At 41.3% G+C, this 23,701-nt stretch overlaps 1 protein-coding gene across 4 annotated transcripts in view; it reads right to left on the reverse strand.

Annotated features, from left to right (window-relative positions):
• Window positions 1–23,701, reverse strand: part of ARID5B (AT-rich interaction domain 5B) — a 189,626-nt gene that overhangs the window by 15,120 nt on the left and 150,805 nt on the right. For all 4 annotated transcript variants that reach the window (XM_019935849.3, XM_019935847.3, XM_019935848.3 and 1 more), the window contains 2 exons: window positions 21,930–21,982; window positions 12,083–12,180 (listed from right to left, as the gene is read on the reverse strand). In XM_019935849.3, the coding sequence (XP_019791408.1) occupies window positions 12,083–12,180; window positions 21,930–21,982 (151 nt within the window). The remainder of the gene's footprint in view (window positions 1–12,082; window positions 12,181–21,929; window positions 21,983–23,701) is intronic.

Genomic DNA, 23,701 nt, shown 5'->3' on the forward strand with positions numbered 1-23,701 from the left:
CCAAACTCCATCTAAGAAAAAATGTGGGCTCCAGATGAAGATCTCCACCAGCTTATGGTATAAGTTTCAGTGGAGCAGAAAAAAGATCAGTCACAAAGAGAGCTGAGAAAGAGGACTTGAGTGTCAGTTTCTGACAGACGAAGATGTGAACTCAAAGCTTTGAGCACCGAACCACGGAGGGAGATGCCATGCTGACATGTAGGCCACGGAGAATAAGCCAGCGGCAGGACCCACCTGAGCCAAGAAGACGGTGGGAGAATGCGACGTGGGTTCTGTGTGAAAGACTTAGCTTGCCCATGAGCTACCAACGGTAAACGGTACAGAGCTCTTTAAAAAGGAAGTAGGTATAAAGAGTACCATTTGCATTCTACTCGAAGATACCTAAAAGGCACGTGGCCCATTATCATCAACGACCATGATCAATGGCCACTCGTCTTCAGAAAACCTCTGCCTTGGGAAAATCATCAGCTCACTAGGGGCTTCATTACCTACTCAAGGGCAAGCAGAAGACGAACAAGAAAACCTTTTGGAGGCACTAATTTTCTCCCTTTGCCCCAGTCGTGGGAGAGTTGTTTCTGAGGCCCATTGATGACCCTTGGCCTTCCCGCAGTCGTGGAGTAACTGTGACCCTAACTAAGCAAAGAGAGGAAAGAAAGGTGCTGGGATCCCTGGCTCGATGGACGGTGGCTTGACTCCCATGAAGGAGGGTCAGCGTGAGAGACGCAGCTCCAGGATGACAGGCCCCTGAACTGAATACATGGGCTGTGGGAGTCAGGGTTAGAGGGGTGGTGGGGGGGGGGGTGGAGAGAAACTTCTGGGTGTTCTTCTGGATCTCTTTCAAGGGCAGATGAACATCCTTTCAAGAATAACAGACAAATACAACTACAGTGTTTTCAACGTGCTGTGCACCCCCAACATGAAGGGTCCATATGTAGAAGCACAAACAACTGTCGCATTCAAGTCCCACGTGAGACACCACACATCCCAGAGCTTCTGAAATGTTCAGCAGTTTCCCCAAAATGTATCACTTTGATCAAACTCTGTAATAACTTGCACAAAACCAAAATGTTCCAAGAGGTTTTCAGTGGAAGAGTTAAGGATATATTTTAATGGTAAACAATTACATTCTTCTGTCATCTGATACTTTTTTTTTCCTTTCTTTTTTGGAAACATGCTTTCTGAATTTTCAATAGTTCCTTTGTGAAGGCATCTGTTACTCACATAATTGAAAAGATGTTTGTGCAGTGGCATGCTTGAGAATACAGTTATTTAATCTTAATGATAAAGCCCTGAGGACAGAAAATCATAAGTAGAAACCTCTTGTTATTTATCAAGAAGAAAAAGGGCTAAGACACCTCATCTATTCTCAAATTTAAATTCAGGCTGGATGAAAACTATCAATAAAACATGGAACCTGCAAAGTTTCTTAAATACTATAGCAAGGTTCAAAGGGGGTTGGGTAGGGGGAGTGGGAAGAAAACAAAAATGAGACAATAAGGGAGCTCGACAAAGAAGAAACTGCTGTTTGGCAAGCCTTTTTTGGGTCAAACAAAGAACTTGCTGTAGTTTACAGCATGACATACACACTTGATTAGTTTGTGCCTGAGGGTGTTTTTACACTCAACAGTGTAAACTCCAACTTCTATTAATTACAACTTGCATTTAGAGGCAAATTTAAGAATTTTTAAATAGAGATTTTTCAAAGGCTGTTGTTTATTTTTTTTTAAACAGAAACCAGTTTTTCTACTCCAGGGCCTGGCTGGGGTTCTGTTTTCCTTTTTAAAAGTTTCTTGAAAAATCCAGGCATTGGAAAGTTATGAGAGCATTTTAGGCATGCTGAGTGATACGGAGGGAGGCTCTCGCTTATGAAATTACCTGACTGTTCTTTGGGGAGACATCCTCTATAGATGAGAAGCTGCTCCGGGCATAGGGTGCTTACATCCACCCAATTCAGGTGCCTTATAAGAACGAGCCTGATGGGGTATCCCTGGAAGAGCAGCAGCAGTACCTTATTGAGTCTGCCTAAATCTCAACACTTTGTGTTAGATTTTGGGGGTTGCTGGTTGCTGATAAGGGCCAGGTGGCCTTCTGTGGGTGTGGGGAAAAGGGAGATGAGAGCGCCTGGGTGGCGGTATTACAGAAGCGTTACCAACAGAGCGCCCGTTGGCCAGAGTCCCCATTACCAAGACAGTGTTTACAAAGGAGATGCAAGTCCATAGATTGGTCGAGCCCACCATGGGTGAGGATGGGGTACGGTCTACCCACTGGACCTCAAGGCAAGAGACTGAACAGACACTGAGAGGATAAACTATAATACCTGCATCCAATTTGGAAATTCAGCCTTAGACCCCTCCTGACTGCCCCTTCTACCAACTCATTCCCTACCTCTTGGTACACATTTCCTAGAGAAAGCTGTCCTTTTGGTTTGGATTTAATTTAATTCATTCAACCCCTAATTCTTGAGTCCCTGGTATGTTCACGACGCAGTACTGGGTGCACTGGTGAGTCTCAAGGGAAGCAATACCACAAGGTCCTTGCCCTCAAATATAATTTCTTTACTGTTTCTGAGTTCTACAACTGAATTATTTTAGGCAGTGTACGATGATCTATCTTAGGTTCTAACCGAATCTCTTTAAGGTCCGGTTCATAAATCGGTACAACCAACTGTGGAGAACAGTATGGACGTTCCTTAAAAAACTAAGAATAGAACTACCATATGACCCAGCAATCCCACTCCCGGGCATAAATCCAGAGAAAACCATAATTCAAAATGATACATGCACCTCATTGTTCACTGCAGCACTATTTACAAGAGCCAAGACATGGAAACAACCTAAGTGCCCATCAACAGAGGAATGGATAAAGAAGATGTGATACATATACACAAAGGAATATCGTATATATATTGCTGTAAGAAAGAACAAAATAATGCCATTTACAGCAACCTGGATGGACCTAGAGACTGTCATACTGAGTGAAGTCAGTCAGAGAAAGACAAATCTAGAACATCACCCACATGTGGAATCTAATTTTAAAAAATGATAAAAAATGAACTTATTCACAAAACAGAAACAGACTTACAGATATCAAAAACCACTTATGGTTACCAAAGGGGAAATATGGCGGGGAGGGATAAATCAGGAGCTTGGGATTAACGTACACACACTACTATACATAAAGTAGATAACCAATGAGGACCCACTGTATAGCACAGGGAACTCTACTCAATATTCTGTGATAATCTATATGAGAAAAAATTGAATATATGTATATGTATAAATGAATCACTTTGCTGTAGACCTGAAACTAACACAACATTGTAAATCAACGATACGCCAATAAAAAAAAATCCAGTTCAAATTCTAGATCCCCCCCCCCCACTGGAAGACTTTGCTTATTCCATTTGGAAATTCTCTCTTCTTTCTCTGATCTCTGTTGAACTTATTATTTGTATCTATTACTTCCTTACCTAAGGTTTTTATAGCCTTAAATATTTAGCTCTCTTTCACGTATGTATGGAGTATGAGTCGGATCACACAAGATAGGGTCACACCCAGCAACCCCACGACTGGGCACATACCCATAGAAAACCATAATTCAAAAAGACACATGCACCCCAGTGTTCACTGCAGCACTATTTACAATAGCCAGGTCATGGAAGCAACCTAAATGCCCACAGACAGACGAATGGATAAAGAAGACGTGGTACATATATACAATGGAATATTACTCAGCCATAAAAAGGAACGAAACTGGATCATTTTCAGAGATATGGATGGACCTAGAGACTTATACAGAAGGAAGTCAGAAAAAGAAAAACAAATATCGTATATTAACGCATATATGTGGAATCCAGAAAAATGGTACGGATGAACGGTTTGCAAGGCAGACATAGAGACACAGAGGTAGAGAACAAACGTATGGACACCAAGGGGGTAAAGCGGGGGTTGTTGGTGGTGGTGGTGGTGGTGGTGGTGGTGGTGGTGGGATGAATTGGGAGATTGGGATTGACATATATACACCAATATGTATAAAATAGATAACTAATAAGAACCTGCTGTATAAAAAAATTAAATTCAAAAAATAAAAATTTTAAAAATAATAAAGCAAATTTTAGAAAAAAAAAAAGATAGGGTCACAGCACCTCCCAGTTCTAATGAGTCGGTAGTAGTGCGTACGGGTGCCATATTGAGAAGAACTGTGAAGCTGAGCCTGGGTTCTCGGGAAGCAGCATCGTGTTCCCTTAGCGGTCTCTGCCATGAATGTGGTAGTATGGGCACCTCCTCATTTTTTGCCAGCCCTATTCTTGATAGACGTTCCAAAAACACCAACTGGCTCTTGAGGGCAGCAGCAAAGGAAGAAGGCAGTGAGTCAAATGGCGCATCTACCCGACCCAAGAAAAAGAAACTGGCCGCCAATTTCAAAAGTAATCTTAGGCTCTGCTGATAGACTGACACTGCCCACATCCCAAGAAATACTATATGCCACATCTGGGATAGCTTTGGGTATTCTAAGTGACACAAACGGGAGGCATTTACATGAGAGCAAGCCAAACTGGTGAAAGTCCATATATCGTGCTCTGAGGCTTGAATGAATGGATTAGGAAGACTTGAAGTGAGAGAGGAGCTTTGCCAAGTGTATGGAGGCCCATCACCGAGAAAAAAGAGCATGTGGAATGAGTCAGCCCCAAAAGGCAAGGTAGAGTCAGTGGGAAGCCACAGGTGTGCTGCTCAGTATGGGAAGAGCGTACAGGTGAAGAGTGCCTTCAACAGTGGTGTTTCTTCGTTGCCTTCCCACTGCAGGGCGATTAAGCAGAGACGAATTATAGCCCGATGCCAGAGACAGTTCAGTCCTCATGGCACATAGCAGCCCACAGGCGTGTTTAGTTTAGTTTACATAAAATATTTTCAGAAACTATTGGAGCCAGTATTTGTAAGTCGGGTGATTTCACATAAAAATTATCTCCAGAACACGGAAGGCGTGGAAGCACGGAGACTATATCCTTCTACGGCAGTAAGTGTCGCTGATCCCACCGGGCCTCTCTCGCGCCCGGCTGTGTGTTTTGCACTTTCCAGCCTGGCCACACCTGTGCTCACCCATGCTACCTGCCCCCATCAACATCTGCGTGTGTGACCACTGCTTCTCCAGTGACCGGGTGAGAGGGACCAGCTTCCTAAATTTCCTGTCTGTTGCTGACTGATACTTTTCTAAAATACCATAAAAAGGAATTAACAGGAAAATGAGAAATTTTAAAAGACATACAAAATGCAAACCCCCATTAAAAAAAAAAGTCAACAGACAAAAAATTATTCTGGCAAACTGCCATGTAAGTGTATCAGTGCTTATGCATAGCTGCCCCATTCACAGAGCACAGATGGGCCAGAAGAACCTCACTTGAGTAACACTGTCTAGAGGATTGCTAAAGGATCCCCGCAATCTGTGAACCCGGCCTGTGGCCTCCTCAACCGTGTGCTGACTAACTGAGTCCCTTAGAACCTGGTGTATGTCTGGCATTTACCTTGCAGCACATACTTATCTTATTTAAAACGTGAACCTCTCACACACCGCCTTCCACCTTCAGAGAAAAAAAGGCCGAAGCTCCATCTGACTATCACTGGGCTTCTGCCCAAACGCATGGGGCTTGGGTGCAGCTCACCCCACGTCACTGCCCAGGAAAACGCCTCAGCCAGGTGGCAGGACAGTCTCACCCCAGGAATGCTTGTGGGAAAAGGGCAGAGGGTAGACTTTGAAATTGGGCATTGAGTACATAAGAAGGTGAGGCATAATTGTTCATTTCCCCCACAAACAAATCCATTTGTTTATGATTTTCTAACTACTCAGAAAAGCACATCATAAAGTACTTTTGCCTTAATGCTCCTTTTAAAATCCCTAGGAACAATTTCATGTGCTCCACAGACACAGACCATGTAATTTATTCAGGAAAATTAAAACCAGTAATCTGGTATTCTGTGTAAAGATTTTTTTCCCCCTTGCATGTGCTTAAAAAACATTAAAAAAAAGAAAAGAAAAGAAAACAAATCTGCATGTGAAAACAGTCTTTAAAGTGAATTACTATTCCAGAAAGATCAAGCTAAGAGAATTCCACTAAAGTACCCATTTTCCTTTTTGTTCCTTTACTGATAAAAGAAAGTTATTCGGGGCATCTTCAACGAAGAGTTGAACGAGAAAGAAAATGTTCCACTGAGAAGTGTCCTGCACAGAAGGAGGTGGGCATTTTCCTTTGCATTATAATCTACAGTAACTTTATCTATAAATCCTGAACAAGAAGTGTCCAGGATAACCACACTTCATAAGCTTTGCTGAGCTGGAGACATCTACATAGCAACAGTCTTTCGATGGGGAAACATTAATGCTTTTTATATTGGTGATCATCTGTAACATGAGCAATTAAGTACAGTACTAATGGACTGTGGCCAGGAGCCTGGTACTAATATTAAAAACTGACAGAGATGAATAGGTTTGGAAGCAAAACCAGGCTGACAAAGACATTTTTATGAAGTGCTTGGACCTATTTGATTTAAACCAATCAGAGGCAAGTTTGGACCCGTCAGGCCTTCAGCGACAATGATGCATTCACAGGCATTGTACCTACCATTCCTGCTATGCCTTAAATAAAAACAACATTGATTCTTTTCAACAACTTGCACTTTCATTATTACACTCATTAATAAACCAAAAGTGCCCAACTAATATATACAAGTAACATTTACTGAGGGAACCGGCTACTTTTTTCTTGTTGGAAAATGAAAACATTTACTGGAAGCATGAACCACACTGCATGAAAAATAAATCAGTGGATAATGCGTAGTAGATCACTCATTGCTTCTTCATCTTCTAGGAAAGCAAAGCTGGTGGTAGGGAGACAGGAAAAGGAGCCAGTCCCTATATTAGAGTGAAAACGAGAGCCCAGGTGAGCCGGCAGCAGAGGGGGAACTCCAGTCATTCTCATCAAGACTGGAGGGGGAACTCCAGTCATTCTCATCAAGGTTTGGAAGGCTTTAAACATTGCCAAGGGCATCTCCAGACTAGATGTTTGCTCACAAAACCCTGGCCCTTTAAAACTCCCTGAACCTTCTGGAAGACAATGGCCTTTCACCATTCTAGTCACCTCTGTTTTCATTGTGTTAGCACAGCCTGTAAGTAGCAAGAATGAGTGAAGTCTGCCAAAATCACTCAACACAGTTGCAGTCAAGAGCTTCAGCCTTTTCTCTGACCAAAGCGTAACTGGTTCAAGTCCCTGGACAGATCTGAGTGTATACTCTTCCCTTCTTCGGTAGAACCATCAAAGAGAAGTAAGACATCTAGCGCAGTCATTCCCAGACATTTCTCCCCACCACAACACACAGGAGTGTGGGTGACTCCTTTAGAGCGTGGTTCAAATGAGTGAGGGTGGCATTACGGTAAGTAGAGTCTGATTTCTTTAAAAAAAATACCAATATTTGCAGATGATTGATTTAACTATTAGAGATTACTAATTATTCATGACATCCCTTGTATCTGACCACACCAATGCAAGAGGGACTTAGATGGCGAAAGGAAATGCCTACTGTAAAACTCTTAGAGGAAAACACAGGCAGAACACTCTTTGACGTAAATCGCAGCAGTATCTTTTTGGACCCACCTCCTAGAGTAATGAAAATTAAAACAAAAATAAACAAATGGGACCTGATTAAACTTAAGAGCTTTTGCACAGCAAAGGAAACCATAAGCAAAATGAAAAGACAACCCTCAGAATGGGAGAAAATATTTGCAAATGATGTGACCGACGAGGGATTAATCTCCAAAATATACAAACAGCTCATGCAGCTCGGTATCAAAACAAAACCAAAAACAACCCAATCAAAAAACAGGCAAAAGACCTAAATAGACATTTCTCCAGAGAAGACATACACGTGGCCAAAAAGCACATGACAAGATGCTTAACATCTCTAATCATTAGAGAAATGCAAATCAACACTACAATGAGGTATCACCTCACACCAGTCAGAATGGCCATCATCAAAAAATCTACAAACAGTAAATGCTGGAGAGGGTGTGGAGTAAGGGGAACCCTCTTGCACTGTTGGTGGGAACGTAAATTGGTGCAACCACTATGGAGAACAGTATGGAGGTTCTTTAGAAAAACTAAAACAGGGCTTCCCTGGTGGCGCAGTGGTTGAGAGTCCGCCTGCCGATGCAGGGGACACGGGTTCGTGCCCCGGTCCGGGAGGATCCCACATGCCGCGGAGCAACTAAGCCCATGAGCCACAGCTACTGAGCCTGTGCTCTAGGGCCCACGAGCCACAACTACTGAGCCTGAGTGCCACAACTAATGAAGCCCGTGCGCCTAGAGCCTGTGCTCCGCAACAAGAGAAGCCACTGCAAAGAGAAGCCTGAGCACCTCAACAAAGAGTAGCCCCCGCTTACTGCAACTAGAGAAAGCCCGCGCACAGCAACGAAGACCCAAAGCAGCCAAAAAAAATAAATAACTTATTAATTAATTAATTTGAAAAACACAGACTCTTTAAAAAAAAAAAAGATGCATGTACCCCAGTATTCACTGCAGCGCTATTTACAATAGCCAAGACATGGAAGCAACCTAAATTTCCATTGACAGAGGAATGGAGAAAGAAAATATGGTACATATGTACAATGGAATATTACTCAGCCATAAAGAAGGACGAAATAATACCATCTGCAGCAACATGGATGGACCTGGAGATTATCATACTAAGTGAAGTAAGTCAGAGAGAGAAAGACACATATTATATGATATCACCCATATGTGGGATCTAGTTTTAAAAAAATATAAAAATGCACTTATTTTACCATACAGAAACAGACTTACAGATATCAGAAACCACTTATGGTTACCAAAGGGGAAATATGGCGGGGAGGGATAAATCAGGAGTTTGGGATTAACGTACACACACTACTATACATAAGGTAGATAACCAACAAGGACCCACTGTATAGCACAAGGAACTCTACTCAATACTCTACAATGGCCTATATGGGAAAAGAATCTGAAAAAGAATGGATACATGTATATCTATAACTGAATCACTTAGTTGTACACCTGAAACAAACAACATTGTAAATCCACTATACTCCACTGTAAAATAAAAATTAAATTAAGACAAAGAAAGGAAATGCAAATGCCAAGAACGGGTTAAGGACCATGCTAATCACCCTGGAACAGCTGTGCTCCAACCTGGGTTTCAGGTTCTGTGCAGGGATTTCTATGTTGGGGGCCCCGTGGGGTGCCCACAGCTGACTACTGTCTCTCAACTCCAGATCGACTCTTCTGTGCTCTGCTTGGTGATGCTGGGACCGGGACAACATAAATTACATGTCTCTCTTGTCAGCTGTCTTCCTATTGGGGTTCTGCAAGTGGGGCCCTAGCAGGCCAGGGGAAGGGAGAAGGGACCACCTTCCCTTTTGCTTGCTGTTCATTTCAGTGCCAACCCAACAGTGACGTAGCAGCAGCAGTTGGTTCCACCCTGTCGCGTCTTTCAACAATCCCTGAGTAGTTTCAGTGCATTTCCTCTGAGGTCTGGCCCCAGCCACAGAGCATGCCTCTTCAGGACTGCGCCCAGCTCCACGGTGCCTCTCCTCTGAGACCCTGAAGGACCAGTACTGGCTGGGCGCCTCTACCTATGAGAGATCTGAACCCCAGTTTGGTGAAGTCCACTCTCCAAACTTCTGGGTGGTGATAACCTACCTTTTCTCTATTCCTTCAACCCTAGGAAACCTATAGTTACTGCCTCCATAGTAGTGGACTGCTTCACACCAACGCTTGTTAAGCAGTTCCCTACAGTAAATTCTCTTTGTTGAATACTTAGTGTGGATTTTTATTTTCCTTCCTGGATCCTGACTGATACACTGACCGAACAAATTCTAGATTTGGAGGAGTAACCGACATAGCTTTTCAAAAAATGTATTCCAGTGGGAGACTAAACCTTTATGAAGTCTGCTCCCAAGAATGAGAGAAGAAAAATCTCTAAAAATCTTTAATAATGTTTTCAGTTGCTAAAGTTGGAGGTATCTCTATTAGAATTTTCCATTTTGACTGACTGAAGGCATGTGGGATTCTACTACTCCAGGAAGAGGTAAATCATAAAACAAAAGTACACAACCTTCAAAAGAACATATCTTGGCATTTCATTTAAGATTGAAGCTATTTTTATCCACACAACTGCTTGAGTAAATTAAACACACAGCCACACACACACACACACACACACACACACACACACACACACACACACACACACACACACACACACACACACACACACACCTAGTACTATGGAATCCAATCCTTTTTCTATCCCAAACCGTATCTGTTTTTTGACCATGTGATGCTTTCTAATACATTTTTCACTCTAACTAGGTGAGCCAGCTCCCAGCTGAGATAACACTCCTTTTTCAAATTTTAATTGCTATCTGGTCCTTTAAGTGTGATGGTTCACATGCTGGGGACGTTGGCACATGGAGCTAAGGGAGGTTCACTATCTGAAAGTAGAGACAGTGTTGCTAATGAAAATGTTTTGATTAAAGCCTTGACTCATAATCAAAACAAGATGACTGTGGTACCTCAGACACTACAGAACACTCATGCCAGGTACCAGTGCCTTTTCATACTAGAACTTCAGTGCTGTTAAGTGTTAGGTACAGTGAGGGTGCGGGCTTTTGTATTAAATACTGCGAGAAATAACACATTTAAAAAATTCGTGCAGTATACTGCAAACAATGCTATGAAAAGTAATAATTTGAATTCCTGTTATCAATTTTTTAAAAATCCTTCTGCATTATAACACTGTCAAGTAAGGCAATCTCTTGGGAATACTTTGTGAGAATTTTTCGTAGGGTACTAAACCCAGCTCAATTTTCTATGATTATACCTATAAAAACATTCCAAGTTTCACTGAATGGCCATGCTAAAAGAGGCTCTGTGTTAAGTGCAATGCAGATAAAAATATAATTGGGCTCAAAAGAAATATGACTAAGAGTTGATGTGTGAGGTGACATTATCTGAAGATGCATTTGTATGATCCAGAGACGGGTGTTAAGCATGTGGGTTGAAGTTGGAATGGGAACTGACTATGTGAAGAGCAACCATCAAATTTAGCACTTGTGTTTTAGTTTTCAAAGGAGGAAGCTAACTGGCCCATTTGCTCAGCTGACCGTGTCTTGACTTCATTCCATCCATGGCCATCATTAAAACACAGACACCTCTACTTGGATCTCACAAGCTCTGAATCTGAAACCGTGAAGCCAAGTCGGTCAACACTACTGCAGGGAAATGCCAGTGATAAGGAACTTGTTATGACCTAAAGAAATTAAGTAGGGGCTGGAAGTACAGAGCAAGGATAACGCGTGATTTATGCTAACTGGTCTCCAGCATTGTGGGTAACACAGTCCTAATGCAAAGGGTAAGAATTCCTGAGGATACAACCCTCATAGGAGGCCAATTTGGCATTATTTCTTGTTTGCATTATCATCACCTTTCTAAGAGAAGCTGAAATTATTAGAAAACCAAACCACACAGAGCTTGGCAAGAAAGGATTTCCTGGGTCGAAAGCATTAGAAGAAGAACACCAAGATGGGAAAAAACAATGGATCTTATCTGGGACCAATTTTCTTATTAAAGAAATGCTTACTTTTCAATATTAATACAGTCAACCTTAACACTTTTCAATATTAATGCAGTTACTTGCCAACCTCATAGTAACACCACAGACCCCAGAATCTCAAAGTTTTCCAGAAGCTGAAAGGTCTCATAGTAAATAAACCTACAGAGTACAGAGAACATATTGAATAATGTACGCTTGCGGGGGGGAGGGGTAAGTATTATCAGGCAGGTGGTCACAGGATAAAACCAAACTAAACGAACTTAATCTAATTTCATCCCTTATAACCAGAGAAAGCCATGTTCCCTAAAAATCACAAGGCAGTATGCAAAGTAAAATGCCAGAGGGATATTTTCTGTTTCCTAAAAGGTCTTATGCTTGACCAATTAACTTCCAATGAACACACTTGTAATTAATCAACGACTTTCCAAGAAAGGGTGCCTTACCTTTCATAATGTCTGCGGGTACAAGTGGCGGCACTGGTGCTCCCAGGATTACCGCCTAATTCATCATAAATATGTTTCCATTGACGGCGGGCTGTTATCTGAAAAAAGTGGCAATGAGAAATTTAATCTTGCATCATAAGAGATTCACAGTGCCAGGATTCAATACATACGCAACAGTCTATTCTGGAAACCCAGAAACAGAGAGTCCACATGAGTACATGGGAGACTTACGGGCTTATAGTAAGATCTCACTTTTAGCATTTTTCTTTACAGTAAAAATGGAATTCTGCTCTGGGCTCTACATTTTGTCACCCGTAGCACATTTTTATCTGAGGCATCTCCCTGGACATTCATGTAGTTATTTGCCCCCAAGGTCCCAAACTTACACTCTGTTCCTTTATGTCATGGGATAAAGCATCAAAATAAAATAAGACTTCAGCTAAAATATATCTTAGTGTACCAGCTGAAATGAATCAGAATTAACGTTACTTGCTTAAGGGATATGGTCGTGGTGGCTGAGTACACAGGTAAAGACAGAGTTTTCATAAAACATGCTTTTGTATCTTCTGGTTTTTCAACTACTGTGATGTGTTGCCTACTTTAAAGACTAAAAAAAAATTCCTACACAAATTAATTAAAATGATCAAGTTGGTTATGAAATGTATGGTCATCTCAGGCTGTATTTTTACGCCAGCTCCTCTAACCATCAGAACAAAACCAAAATCTGAAACTGTCTATGTCACAAGCTGTTTATTTTTCTTCACTTAGGTCAGGAAAATGGGATATCCATCAAATCCTATGAAAATTAACATATTCCAAAGTCAAAATGTAAGCTCTGTATTTTACTGAGTTGGGTGAATAAAAACAAACAGCTTGCAACATACAGAAAGGCATACTATGGTCTTGGTTTTTTTTTTCCTTTAATTTTTATATATAAATTAAGATTTTACAAAATAACAGATGCATGATCTAGCAAATGATTCATTTGGAGAAACCACGTCACTTACTACATCTGAGCAATCTAGTGTTTCCTTGAAACTGGGAAGACCGAGCAAGTTCTGAGATCTTTGTGAACGTTTCTAAACAGGGCTCCAGGAAAAAACTCTGTTAGTGGAATGTGCAGGGGGCAGGGCGTGGCAGAGGTGCCAGTGGCATTTAAACAGTCAGAACAGGAGGCTTCTTTTGAAAAACACCCGCAGAGCTGCCAGCGGAGTTCACTTAGGGGCTAGAGGCAGCAATGCGTGAAAAAAAATCTCAGCGTGCATCCAGGGGCTCTGTGATTGCGATCTAAGGAGGAGAAGGGTGGTTACATATCATAGGGTAAATGGTACCCTTTCCATTTCAAATAAAAAGAACCCCTTCATTTCCATAAACCCTTCTTAACAGACCCAAGTAGGACCTCGAGACAGTGTGAGTTTTGCATTGTTCAATTTCCCATGAAGCATTCTTGGACCAATTTGTTTCAATAGTTCTTGTTAGCCTGAGCCACCTCTTAGATCTACTAGCAGCTATAACTAAAAATCCTCCTGTATTTGTAGCTTGGTTTAGATTATAATAATAAATGTTTTTTCAAGCCCCTTTAAAAATACTGAAAATACATATTTTGGTAATTATTTTATATTTAGTTACAATCTCCCTCCAACCTTTTAAATATTACCGTTTCAGGCTGATCCATTCTAGACCTGTGTATCACAGAAGAATGAACAGGTTCCCCTTCTTCCAAGTATCTACCTTATTCCTCAAAGCCCTTAGAATACTGAGTCCCTTGAAACATATTCCCTTCCCTCAGGTGAGGTGCGGGCCCTGGAAAATAGCCTATGTGTGTTCCTGCAATCACTTCAGAAAGAAACAATCACTCTTGTCATTCTTGTATCTCTTGTGTACACTGTATTTTATATTTTGTAAAGAGTTTTCATATCCATGATATCATTTAATCCTCCTGTCAGCCTGTGAGGCAGATTATAGGAATCTCATTCACAGACCAAGGAAACAAGTCTCAGAGAGGCTGCACGACTTCCCTAAGGACACACAGCAGCAGAGTGGGAATGTCAGGATTCATACCGATGTCTTATGGTCCCAAGAGCAGACTTTTTTCCACTACATCAAAGCAGCCTCCATATCAGAATGACCTGATGAACAGTGTAGCAGGGTGACAATATAGAACTCCAGGGGCCTTTTGCTTCGAAGGAAGGAGATAACTGTGGGACCCATAGCTTCTGCTACAATTTCTCAAATTCTCACTAGTGGGAACATAGCATCGCTACTGCGAGGTCAGCAAGAATGTAAGGGGGTGGGTTGGGTTACCAATGCTCTGAGATATTACTCTCTTAAAGTAAAACCATTAAAACTGTGGTTCCTGCCACCCTGCCCACTTGTGTCTCTAGTTAGAACATAGGTTCACCATTAAATCACGGATAAGTCCCAATTATACCAGAATCCATCCATTCACTCATCCATTCACTCACCAAACATTTATTGAATGTCTCCCATTTGTTGGGTACTGTGCTAGCAGCTGGGTGGCAACAGTAAAAACCCAACACCCAAGATGACTGCATCCTAGTGGCAGATACCCAAAAATAAACAAATGACCAAATATATAAACAGTACTACTGACTGTGAAAAATATAATGAACAAGAGGCCACTGCTGACAGGGATATGTGTGGAAACTGGCCGTGTTCCCTACCCACAACCCATCATCCAGACTAGGGGATGCCCTGTTAAACACATGCCTATGACAGAAATGACAAAACTTCTTGGAGAATAGATAATGAATTATCAAAAGGAAAAACAAAAACTCTTCCTGACGCTAGGACTGAAGCTGCGGCAGCGGGAAGCCGGCATCAGTCACCACTTGGCATTAGTAAACCGTATGCGGCTGGCTAGGGGTCTGTGTCAGCCCCCCGCTAGCAGGTTCTGCTGTTTCAATACAGTTTTTACCAGTGGAGAAAAGACAAGGGCCGGGCCTTCAAGGAAGTGGGTTCTCAACTGTTTACTGAACTTCCACTGGCCAGCCTGGATGAATCAGGCCATTTTGAGATATTTTCTTTCCACAGGAAAGTCATAAAATGTGCTCTTTCCAACTGCTCAACGCCTTTAAGTACACAGTTCTCCTGGGTATACATCTCTTATTTTTTGTGCCCAGATGCGCTTTCAATTCAAACGCTGACCATAGGCTGTACAGCAAAGGAACGTCTAAATCCTCGCCTTGTCCAAACCTACAGGGGGTCTCAGAGCCCTGTGAGGAGAGATAGGAGGACGCAGCTGGGACAGCTCCTGGGCATCATGCCCCCACCTGTGTACATCTGCCTTCTGTACTAACAGGCTTTCGTCGTGCCTAGGCATGCATTGGCTTTGGGTTTTTATTCTGTTGTCCTCTCTGGATGTGTGTAAGCTTTAAACCCAGTCTCAGGCAGAAGCAATGTCTGCCTCCTGGTATCTGGCCCCCAGCCCCATTCAGCTGGAAGGTTTGATCCAGCCATGGGGTTAGCTTGATCAACTCTCTCATAAAGCCTCAGGCTTCCTGGACATGTTCATGTTTCAACCTGGCCTTCTATTATTTTAGGTTTTTAAGGATACAAAGAACTCTGGCTGTCTGTTTCCTAAAGAAAATTCATCCAAGCAGTGGGATTCCTGACATCAACACATCTGCTGCTGCTTACCATTCTAGGACACTACCAGGTACAGAAGCGGAAGGGAGGGTGGAGGGTTGAGGGTGGGGTGATAGCATGAGAAGAAAGAGACGTCACCGCTTTTAAGGGTTCACGATCTAGCAGGATTCATAACGCATACCATTAACCATAAAGCAAGACGGAAAACCGAGTGGACCACACCCAGGTAAAGTAAACCAATGTAGGTGCATATGAAACTTAATCTCACTTTGAAGACACTCGATAGTTACTTCTTTCCCTAGTGTGGATAAGACCCAAGGAACTCTGTGAAAAGCACTCTACACCTATCATGTTCATGAAGTTTTCACTGCTTATGAATACAGTCGCCTCTCTGCATCCACAGACCCCTGCAGATAGCAAAATTTGCGGACGCCTAAGTCCCATATAAAATTTGCATATAACATATGCACGTCCTTCTGTGTATTTTAAATCATCTCCAGATTGGTTATACTACTGAATACAATGTAAATGCTATGTAAATAGTTGCCGGTACTTGGCAAATTCAAGTTTTTCTTTTTGGAACTTTCTGGAATTAAAAAATTTTTTTTTTCCGATCCAAGACTGGTTGAATTTTCAGATGTGGAACCCTCAGATACAGAGGGTAGACTGTACAGTGGTTTTCAAACTGCTTTTTAGAATTCAGGTGGTGTTTTAAAAGGTGGTGTGAAACTAACTCTCAACAATGCTAATCCCTGCCAAGAAAATGGGCCCAGTGAGTGGGAAAGGAATCTGTCCCTCCCATGGTTTTATTTGATGAAAATAGTCTGTCGGGCTTCCCTGGTGGCGCAGTGGTTGAGAGTCCACCTGCCAGTACAGGGGACACGGGTTCGTGCCCCGGTCCGGGAAGATCCCACATGCCGCGGAGAGGCTAGGCCCGTGAGCCATGGCCGCTGAGCCTGCGCGTCCGGAGCCTGTGCTCCGCAACGGGAGAGGCCACAACAGTGAGAGGCCCGCGTACAGCAAAAAAAAAAAAAGTCTGTCACTTTAAAAAAAATTGGAAAACTGTTTAACCCAAGATACAGTCTTGGAGGCTTTATTTTCCTACCTTTGAGGTCACTAGGATGAAATAATTTTGGTATTTTTGTGGACTGGTGAGGAAACAGTCATCAGAAATCTTTTAGGACAACAGTGCTTCCACTATTGTATTAACTGTAAGAATGTGTAGGACCTTATGAAGTCAGGAGAGTTTGCCTGCGAGCAGTGTTGCCCCAGCTGCTGTGAGAAAGCCTTTTTCCTCAGGACACCTTGAGGGTGGACTGAATTCAAGGAAGATGACTTTTTTTTCCTGGTAGTACTCCAGGAACTGGAGCCTTTCAAAGCGATATGACATCATCTTTGGCCTCGAGAATTTTGAATTAAGCGAGAGGCTTTGTCTGTCCAGAGAACTAGGGTTAGATTCAGAGGATGCCTTGAAATGATGTCAAAGCCAGAATCTGATGTCAAAGCCTAATCCTTCCAGCAAGAAGACAAGTGACTTCTTCCAGTTGGGAAATAATGGTCCGGTCTCACCCATGGGGCGAGGCGGGGCTGTGAGCTGACATTCTTAGAAGGCAGCACTTGCATGGTCCTCTGCCTCTAGGATAAGATTTACTCAAGACCCATTTCCCGACTCAACCTCTCTCCAAATATTGCCTCTGGCTTGCCATCAAATGTTTAGCCAAATGGAAATCACTTTAGCAAACCATCATCAACACGCTGCATCCTGGTAATACCCCAAGCTACTCTGCAAGCTTTAACTGCTTCACCAGACACTGAGGTGAAGACCTCCTTAGCTCATCAGCAAAACTTGATTCAGTTCTGCCTCTTCCACTGCAGGTGACCCAGACTCTCAAACGTTTGGAAGGAGAAATTGGATATATGACTGTTAAAGAAGGGTCCTCATTGCCAACCAATCAAAATGCCAGTATACTGTTCTTTAGGAAATCAAATCCATTCAATACATTTATGATCTCTAAACCTAGGGGTGCAGAGATACAATACACATTTCTAGCAGAGGCAGAAGAGGCCAAGAGAACAGAATATAGCCATTAGTTGCATGCTGTAAAGGCTTAAAATAGAACTTGTGCTCTTTTTTTTTTTTAATTCAATTTGAGGGTTGTGAAGGACTAAAATGAAATAATCCGTAATCCTCAATTCGAACCAGAAGGTTTGGAATAGTTTATAACCACAAACAAAAACAAGCCAATTAAGATGGCCTCTTTTTATAACCCGAAGGAATTCCAGAGAGATGTCTTTATCCAATCACAAGCTAACAGCAGAAGAAATATATCTACACATTTTAAACTTGCAATTTTTTACTATTACTGAGTATTTACATCTTCCAGACTTCCTGACCCATCTTCTAAGGTCACACATTTTTTCTCAAGAATCAGAAAATCTCAGCTAATAGTTAGTATATCTGGTAAGGTTCGTATTAAGTACAAAGAAATGACTGAAAGATGCTACCAATGAAGGTAGGTTATTAGATCTTTTTTTTTTCCCCAAAACATCACCCCAAATACATAAAAAGATACATAAGAGACTGCTGGGAATGGAAGGCACAAAGAATTTATAAATCTCTTTCTTCTCAGTGATACCATGGAGGTTGAAGTAATTATGCACAAAATTCTCAGCAATTCAGAATGTGAAGAATGCCACGGTGACCCCATTCAACTCATTTCATCTCCCTGTGCCTCAGTTTCATCTGCAGCAGGGCAAGGATCTTTTTCTGCATAAAGGCCAATTTGCGAAAAATAAAGTTAGGGGGCTACACTTTTCCTTATTCAAAATGAAAATGGCTTATTGAGTCCCAATTTAGATTGCCACTTTACCAAACAGAAAAATATTCGTTGGAAACTTTGTGCTACTTCTGAGCCAAGGAATGTTAATATTCTGGCGTGTTTATTTAGTACTAGCATGAAGACAACATTCTAATCTTTGATACTTGACTTAGATGGGGGCTTCTGAAGCCAGGAGTTGTGAGGTCTAGTAATCACTGTTACCATTAGCTTTGAATTAACATAATCTGGGCAGCTTAAAAAAAAAAAAAAGGATTCTCAAATTCTCAGGCCAGGCCCCACCCCAGAGTTAATATGTCAGAGACTTAGAAAACTACTTACACTTTAAAGTTCCCCATTGAAAATTGGAGCCCCAGTTCTTGAGTAGCCTCTGGGAAGCCTTTAGAATCTTCTTCACTGATCTGGAAGATTCTAAGATCTCTTTTGAGCTCTAAATGCCAAGTCTACACTTGCTTCCGACATCAGATAATCTCACAGATAAGTATCCTCTAGTAAGGCTGCGATGACAAGGTTAAGTCCTCAGACTGTGGATATCATTCATACATCTCCTGGAGTGACTTCAAAACTGAATCCTCACCGAGCATCTCATAGTTTTATTAGTCAAAATATACTAGAGAAAAATGTCTTCTGTACTTCACAGGTTCAAAAGCTTAAAGGTAGAAACAGGAGTGGCAAACTTAAGTGCCTGCAGGGCCAACAGGTAGCATGAGGCATTTTTTTAAAAAGGAGGGAAGGAAGGAGGGAAAGAAGGAAAGAAAGAAGGCAGGAAAAATCCCACCAGTTGGCTTCATTCAGTTCATGGCCCCAAATAGATTTTACAGTGAGATAGCCACGTAGATTCACTGCTTGAGACAAGATGAAAAAATATGGCGTATTGTGAAGAGTGGCAGGGACCCGCCAAAGGATGAAGAAGTTGAAGGGTGAGTGGAGAGGGAAGGAGGAAAAGGGCCACCCCACAGGTCACCTGTCCTCTTTGTGGCTTGGCTGAAGAGACGTGAAACACATAACCAGATGGAAAGCAGATGCCCGTCTGGTCTTGCCACGTTCACCCATCCCAGTCACTCTCTCCTCCACTCCATCCAGCACAACACAGTGCAGGAAGAGTAAGTGGCAAAACATGACACTCAACTTGTTATCGATCTTCATAGCCCCCAGCCCCATCCCTCACTGCCTAGCATCCAAGGGCCTTCTTCCCTCGGGCCCATCCTTCTCTCTGGATTCCCCTTCACGGTCACTTATCCCCACCACCTAGTGACTCTACTTTAAGTTACAAACTCTCTATACCCAACTTTATTCTACCTACATAGTTTGTTTCCCCATCTGATTTTCTCTTCCAAGAAGGCCATGATCTTTCACGTCTAAATTCCATCCATTCTCCAAAATTCTGCTCAACTGGCATCAGAGCCACAAGTCTTTCTTCCCCATCTCTAAACGAGGAAGTACTTTACCTGAACCGGGCGCTGATCTTTTTTTCCACCTTGCTTTATAATTACTGCCTTTCCTGGATGGTAAGCAACTGGAACCCCTGGCCTAGATATTTTTATGTCTCCCAGAGTGTCTAACACAATACCTTCTACACATAAGACACTCAGTAAATATGTGGTCAGGTGATCTGCTGATTGTGTCATTCATTCATTCATTCATTCATTCAACAGAAGAAGAATAATCACTGTTTGTTCAAAGAGTATTGCAAATGCCTTGAGGCTCATCAGAAGTTTCTTTTGTATTTTCAACACCACTTTGCTATTGCATGTTAAAAAAAAAATCCTTGTGCAAATACAGAAGATACAAAAGCAGGAAAAACGGATTCTGTGAAATTTACTGGCACTCTCCCTATCAGTGAATAACAAAAAATTCCTGGGTTTAAAAAGACATTCATAATGTTGTGCAATATCATGTAACTGCCTGCAGTCACGGTCCATGAGAATGTGTATTCCTACTCTGATCTTTAAAGGTTAGGCTTAAAAGTCTAGGCTATGGGGTTGACTCCTAAATTTATGAGACTAACACTGAATAAGTTATCAGCTTTTTCACATGCACAAAAGCTATAATTAGCTCAAGATTTTGCAAAACTATGAGCCACAGTGGGAAGGAGTCAAACTCCCTGTCCTATCAACAGATCCAACCAAGTGAAAAATTACATTATTTATTTTTCAATAGGGCACTTGGTAAAACAAGTATTTTAAGCAAATTCATGTCTATGAAATGCACCTTTAAATGTAGTTCATATGAGTATTCGATTTCCTTATAAAAATCTATGTATGCCCATATATTAAATAAGCATTTTACATGTATATAGACTCACATCAAAGAATTTTTAGTCAGAATTCACAGCAGGTATCTCTACATTAATACCAGATTACATGAGTCACATAACACTTGCTGTCTTTTCCCATCCCAAGCCCCTGACATCACACCCTTACATTAGTTTGTGGAACAATATGCTACATCTGGCAAGAAACACTCATTATTTTGGGTTAAAATGAATTTCATTTTCTTGACTCTGTGTCTCTCACTGTCATTTTACTACGATACAGGGATATACCCCAGGTTACTCTGTGAGGAAAGAAAAAAAACAATTTCTTCTTCAATTGTAGAAGAACCTGCACAACTCAATCTGATCATTGTGTGGAGGAGAAAATCTTTCCAGTGACGACATCTTCCTGTGTCACTTGATTTTATTACAGATGTCATCTCTGCGTGCTGCATTAGTGCAGCTCTCTCTTCTTCTTTCAAGATTTTAATCTGAGTCTGTTGCTCTAACATTTTATCAGTTCAAAATACATGCTGTAAACCTCCCTGGCCATCAGATTTTCCTGTGAGCTAAAAATAACCCGTTCCTGTCAGTTAGAATTAGCTGATAAAGAGTGTCAGAGCCTGTTCTGAATAAGTTTGATAACTTCCTGTTTATGTGGCACTGACCCTTGTCTAATAAAGCTTCTTTGCCCTAGAATGAGAGGAGATTCTGCTGCATTCTATTCCTTAATGGCCAATACTGATTACTTTTGAAAGCCTTTAATACATTTCCCATATTAGACATGAACAGATGTCAGGTATGTTGCCAAGGGAAATTTCTTTTATGCAATCTTGGCTTGTTGTACAATAATAGCCCTTTCTCAACATGGGAAAAAATTACAGACCCAACTAATTTCCCTGACAGGGGAGAGTTACATATGTTTTCCACTTGTAGTTTTTACGACAAGTTTACAATTTTGCCAAACCTGGAACTAATTGGGACTGTTTCCAAAAGCGGCCCAATAAACCCCCAAAAGTGTAGAGCCATTTGAAAAGGTAAGTCAGCGATGGTTTGCTTTTTGCATTTTCTCCATTTTGGTCACAGCAGGGTGCGGGTGGGGGGTTAGATTGCAAAACTATTTCATTTAAGTCGCTTAAACACTTACTGTTTCATATCCTCCCAGTTTTTGAGCAGCTTGAAACATAGTCCAAAGGTTAACTGTTAGAGGGACAATAAGTATTTAGATAAGCATTGCATTAACATATTTCCAAGAAATGTCAATTAAAACATTTTGCTTTGTTTTTTCAATGAGAAAGATAAAAAAAAAAAAAAAAGAAATACTAACAGTAACCCAGAGAGCTAAGTTCTTAGGAAACAATTTGCCAAAGGGTGTTCAACAACAGGATATATTAGTACCACTTAAAATATTTCTTAAAAAAGAAACAGTCACAAATACGGAAACAGTTCTACTTTTAGGATAAAGGACAAACACAATTTTTAGTCCTATTGCCATCAGCAGACCAAGGGAAGCTAAGTTACAGCCTCCTTGGGAAAAGAGGGGGATTTCAAAATGGGGGCTGTTCTTGTAGGACCCTTAGAAAGAAGCCATTGACTAAAGGGTAATATCTAATGCCTCCTTCAGATAAGAACTCTCCATAATCAATAAATAACAGCCACTTTAATATATGATTAGCTTCTTAATAGAATGTCTGATGGCAGCACTATATTAAAAGCTCATAGCATATTTCACTAGCACATGGTACCTTGCACTGAGCAGGGAAATAGATATTTCACCCTTGAGGCTGCAGTGATACAACAGATCAAAGGAAAGGAAGATACTGGTTCACAGAGCAACTGAGTCATTTGTCCACTCAGTCCCCTAACTTGCCTGTGTGATGTTGCACATATGTATTTTTAAAAACAATTTTCTCTTCTCAGGACATGCATGTGTTTATGCTATTAAACATCTACGCCAAATTGCTAGCAACCCTGTTCATTTGTACTAAATACCATGGAATGGGACTGCTACGGATTTGATTCTTTCACAAGAGGGGAAAATTGAACTTCAAGTAATTCCTTGGTAAAGGAAATGAAGAATAAAATTAAAATTTAAAAAAAAAAAAAAGGCTCTTTGACACAACACGTTCGAAAAGCCTCATTGAACCCTGCACTGTTTCAAAGCTATCAAGAGCCCTGCCTCAGCCTTGATTTAATCTGAACCAATGCATAATGCAACAAAGCTGTTCATAGTACATTAATTTTACTTCTATTTCAAGCAACCAGTTTTCAGACAAACATTGTAATCATTCGTAGTTATATAAGTTTATAATAGCTGCAAGTGTTCTCTTGCAATCAGTGCCAGTTGCCATTAGGTATGTAAATTGTTATGTAAAACATACAGGTTTGACATTCTTCATCAAAATGACACATGGTTTTAATCTAGGAAGATACATTTGGAGAAAATACTATTTCAAGCCAGGGGCTCATCGCTTTGTGTGCCACGAAGTCCAGACAGAGGCAGTATATATATTCAGTTGTGAAATCAGGACAGGGTCTGGGTTTCTTCTCTTTTTATAAGGAATTCTGCTCAGCTAAGAGTTCCCTGTTCTACTTTAAAATATATGATGACGCTTACATGTACATGTCAAAGTAATTCAAAATTGGGCCCTCGGTTCAAATTTGTGTATTTCTTGTTTCCTCTGAAGTCATCAGGTTTTTGTTATCTCCTAACAAATTTGGGGCTTAGGAAATATGTTTTCTCTTTGTGGTTGTTTTGTCCATCTTTTAATGTCCTCCTTTTAAAAGCTGTCTCTTCAGGCAACATCTGTGCCTGATAAATCTACGTCATATTATTATCTCAGAAGAAAGGCGTTACAGACACTCAAGACTGACAAAACAGAAAACGAGGAACTTTCAACATGTCTATTTCCAGTCATA

The sequence above is a fragment of the Tursiops truncatus genome, chromosome 16 (genome assembly GCF_011762595.2).
Source record: "Tursiops truncatus isolate mTurTru1 chromosome 16, mTurTru1.mat.Y, whole genome shotgun sequence".
In the NCBI taxonomy this organism is placed as follows: Eukaryota; Metazoa; Chordata; class Mammalia; order Artiodactyla; family Delphinidae; genus Tursiops; species Tursiops truncatus.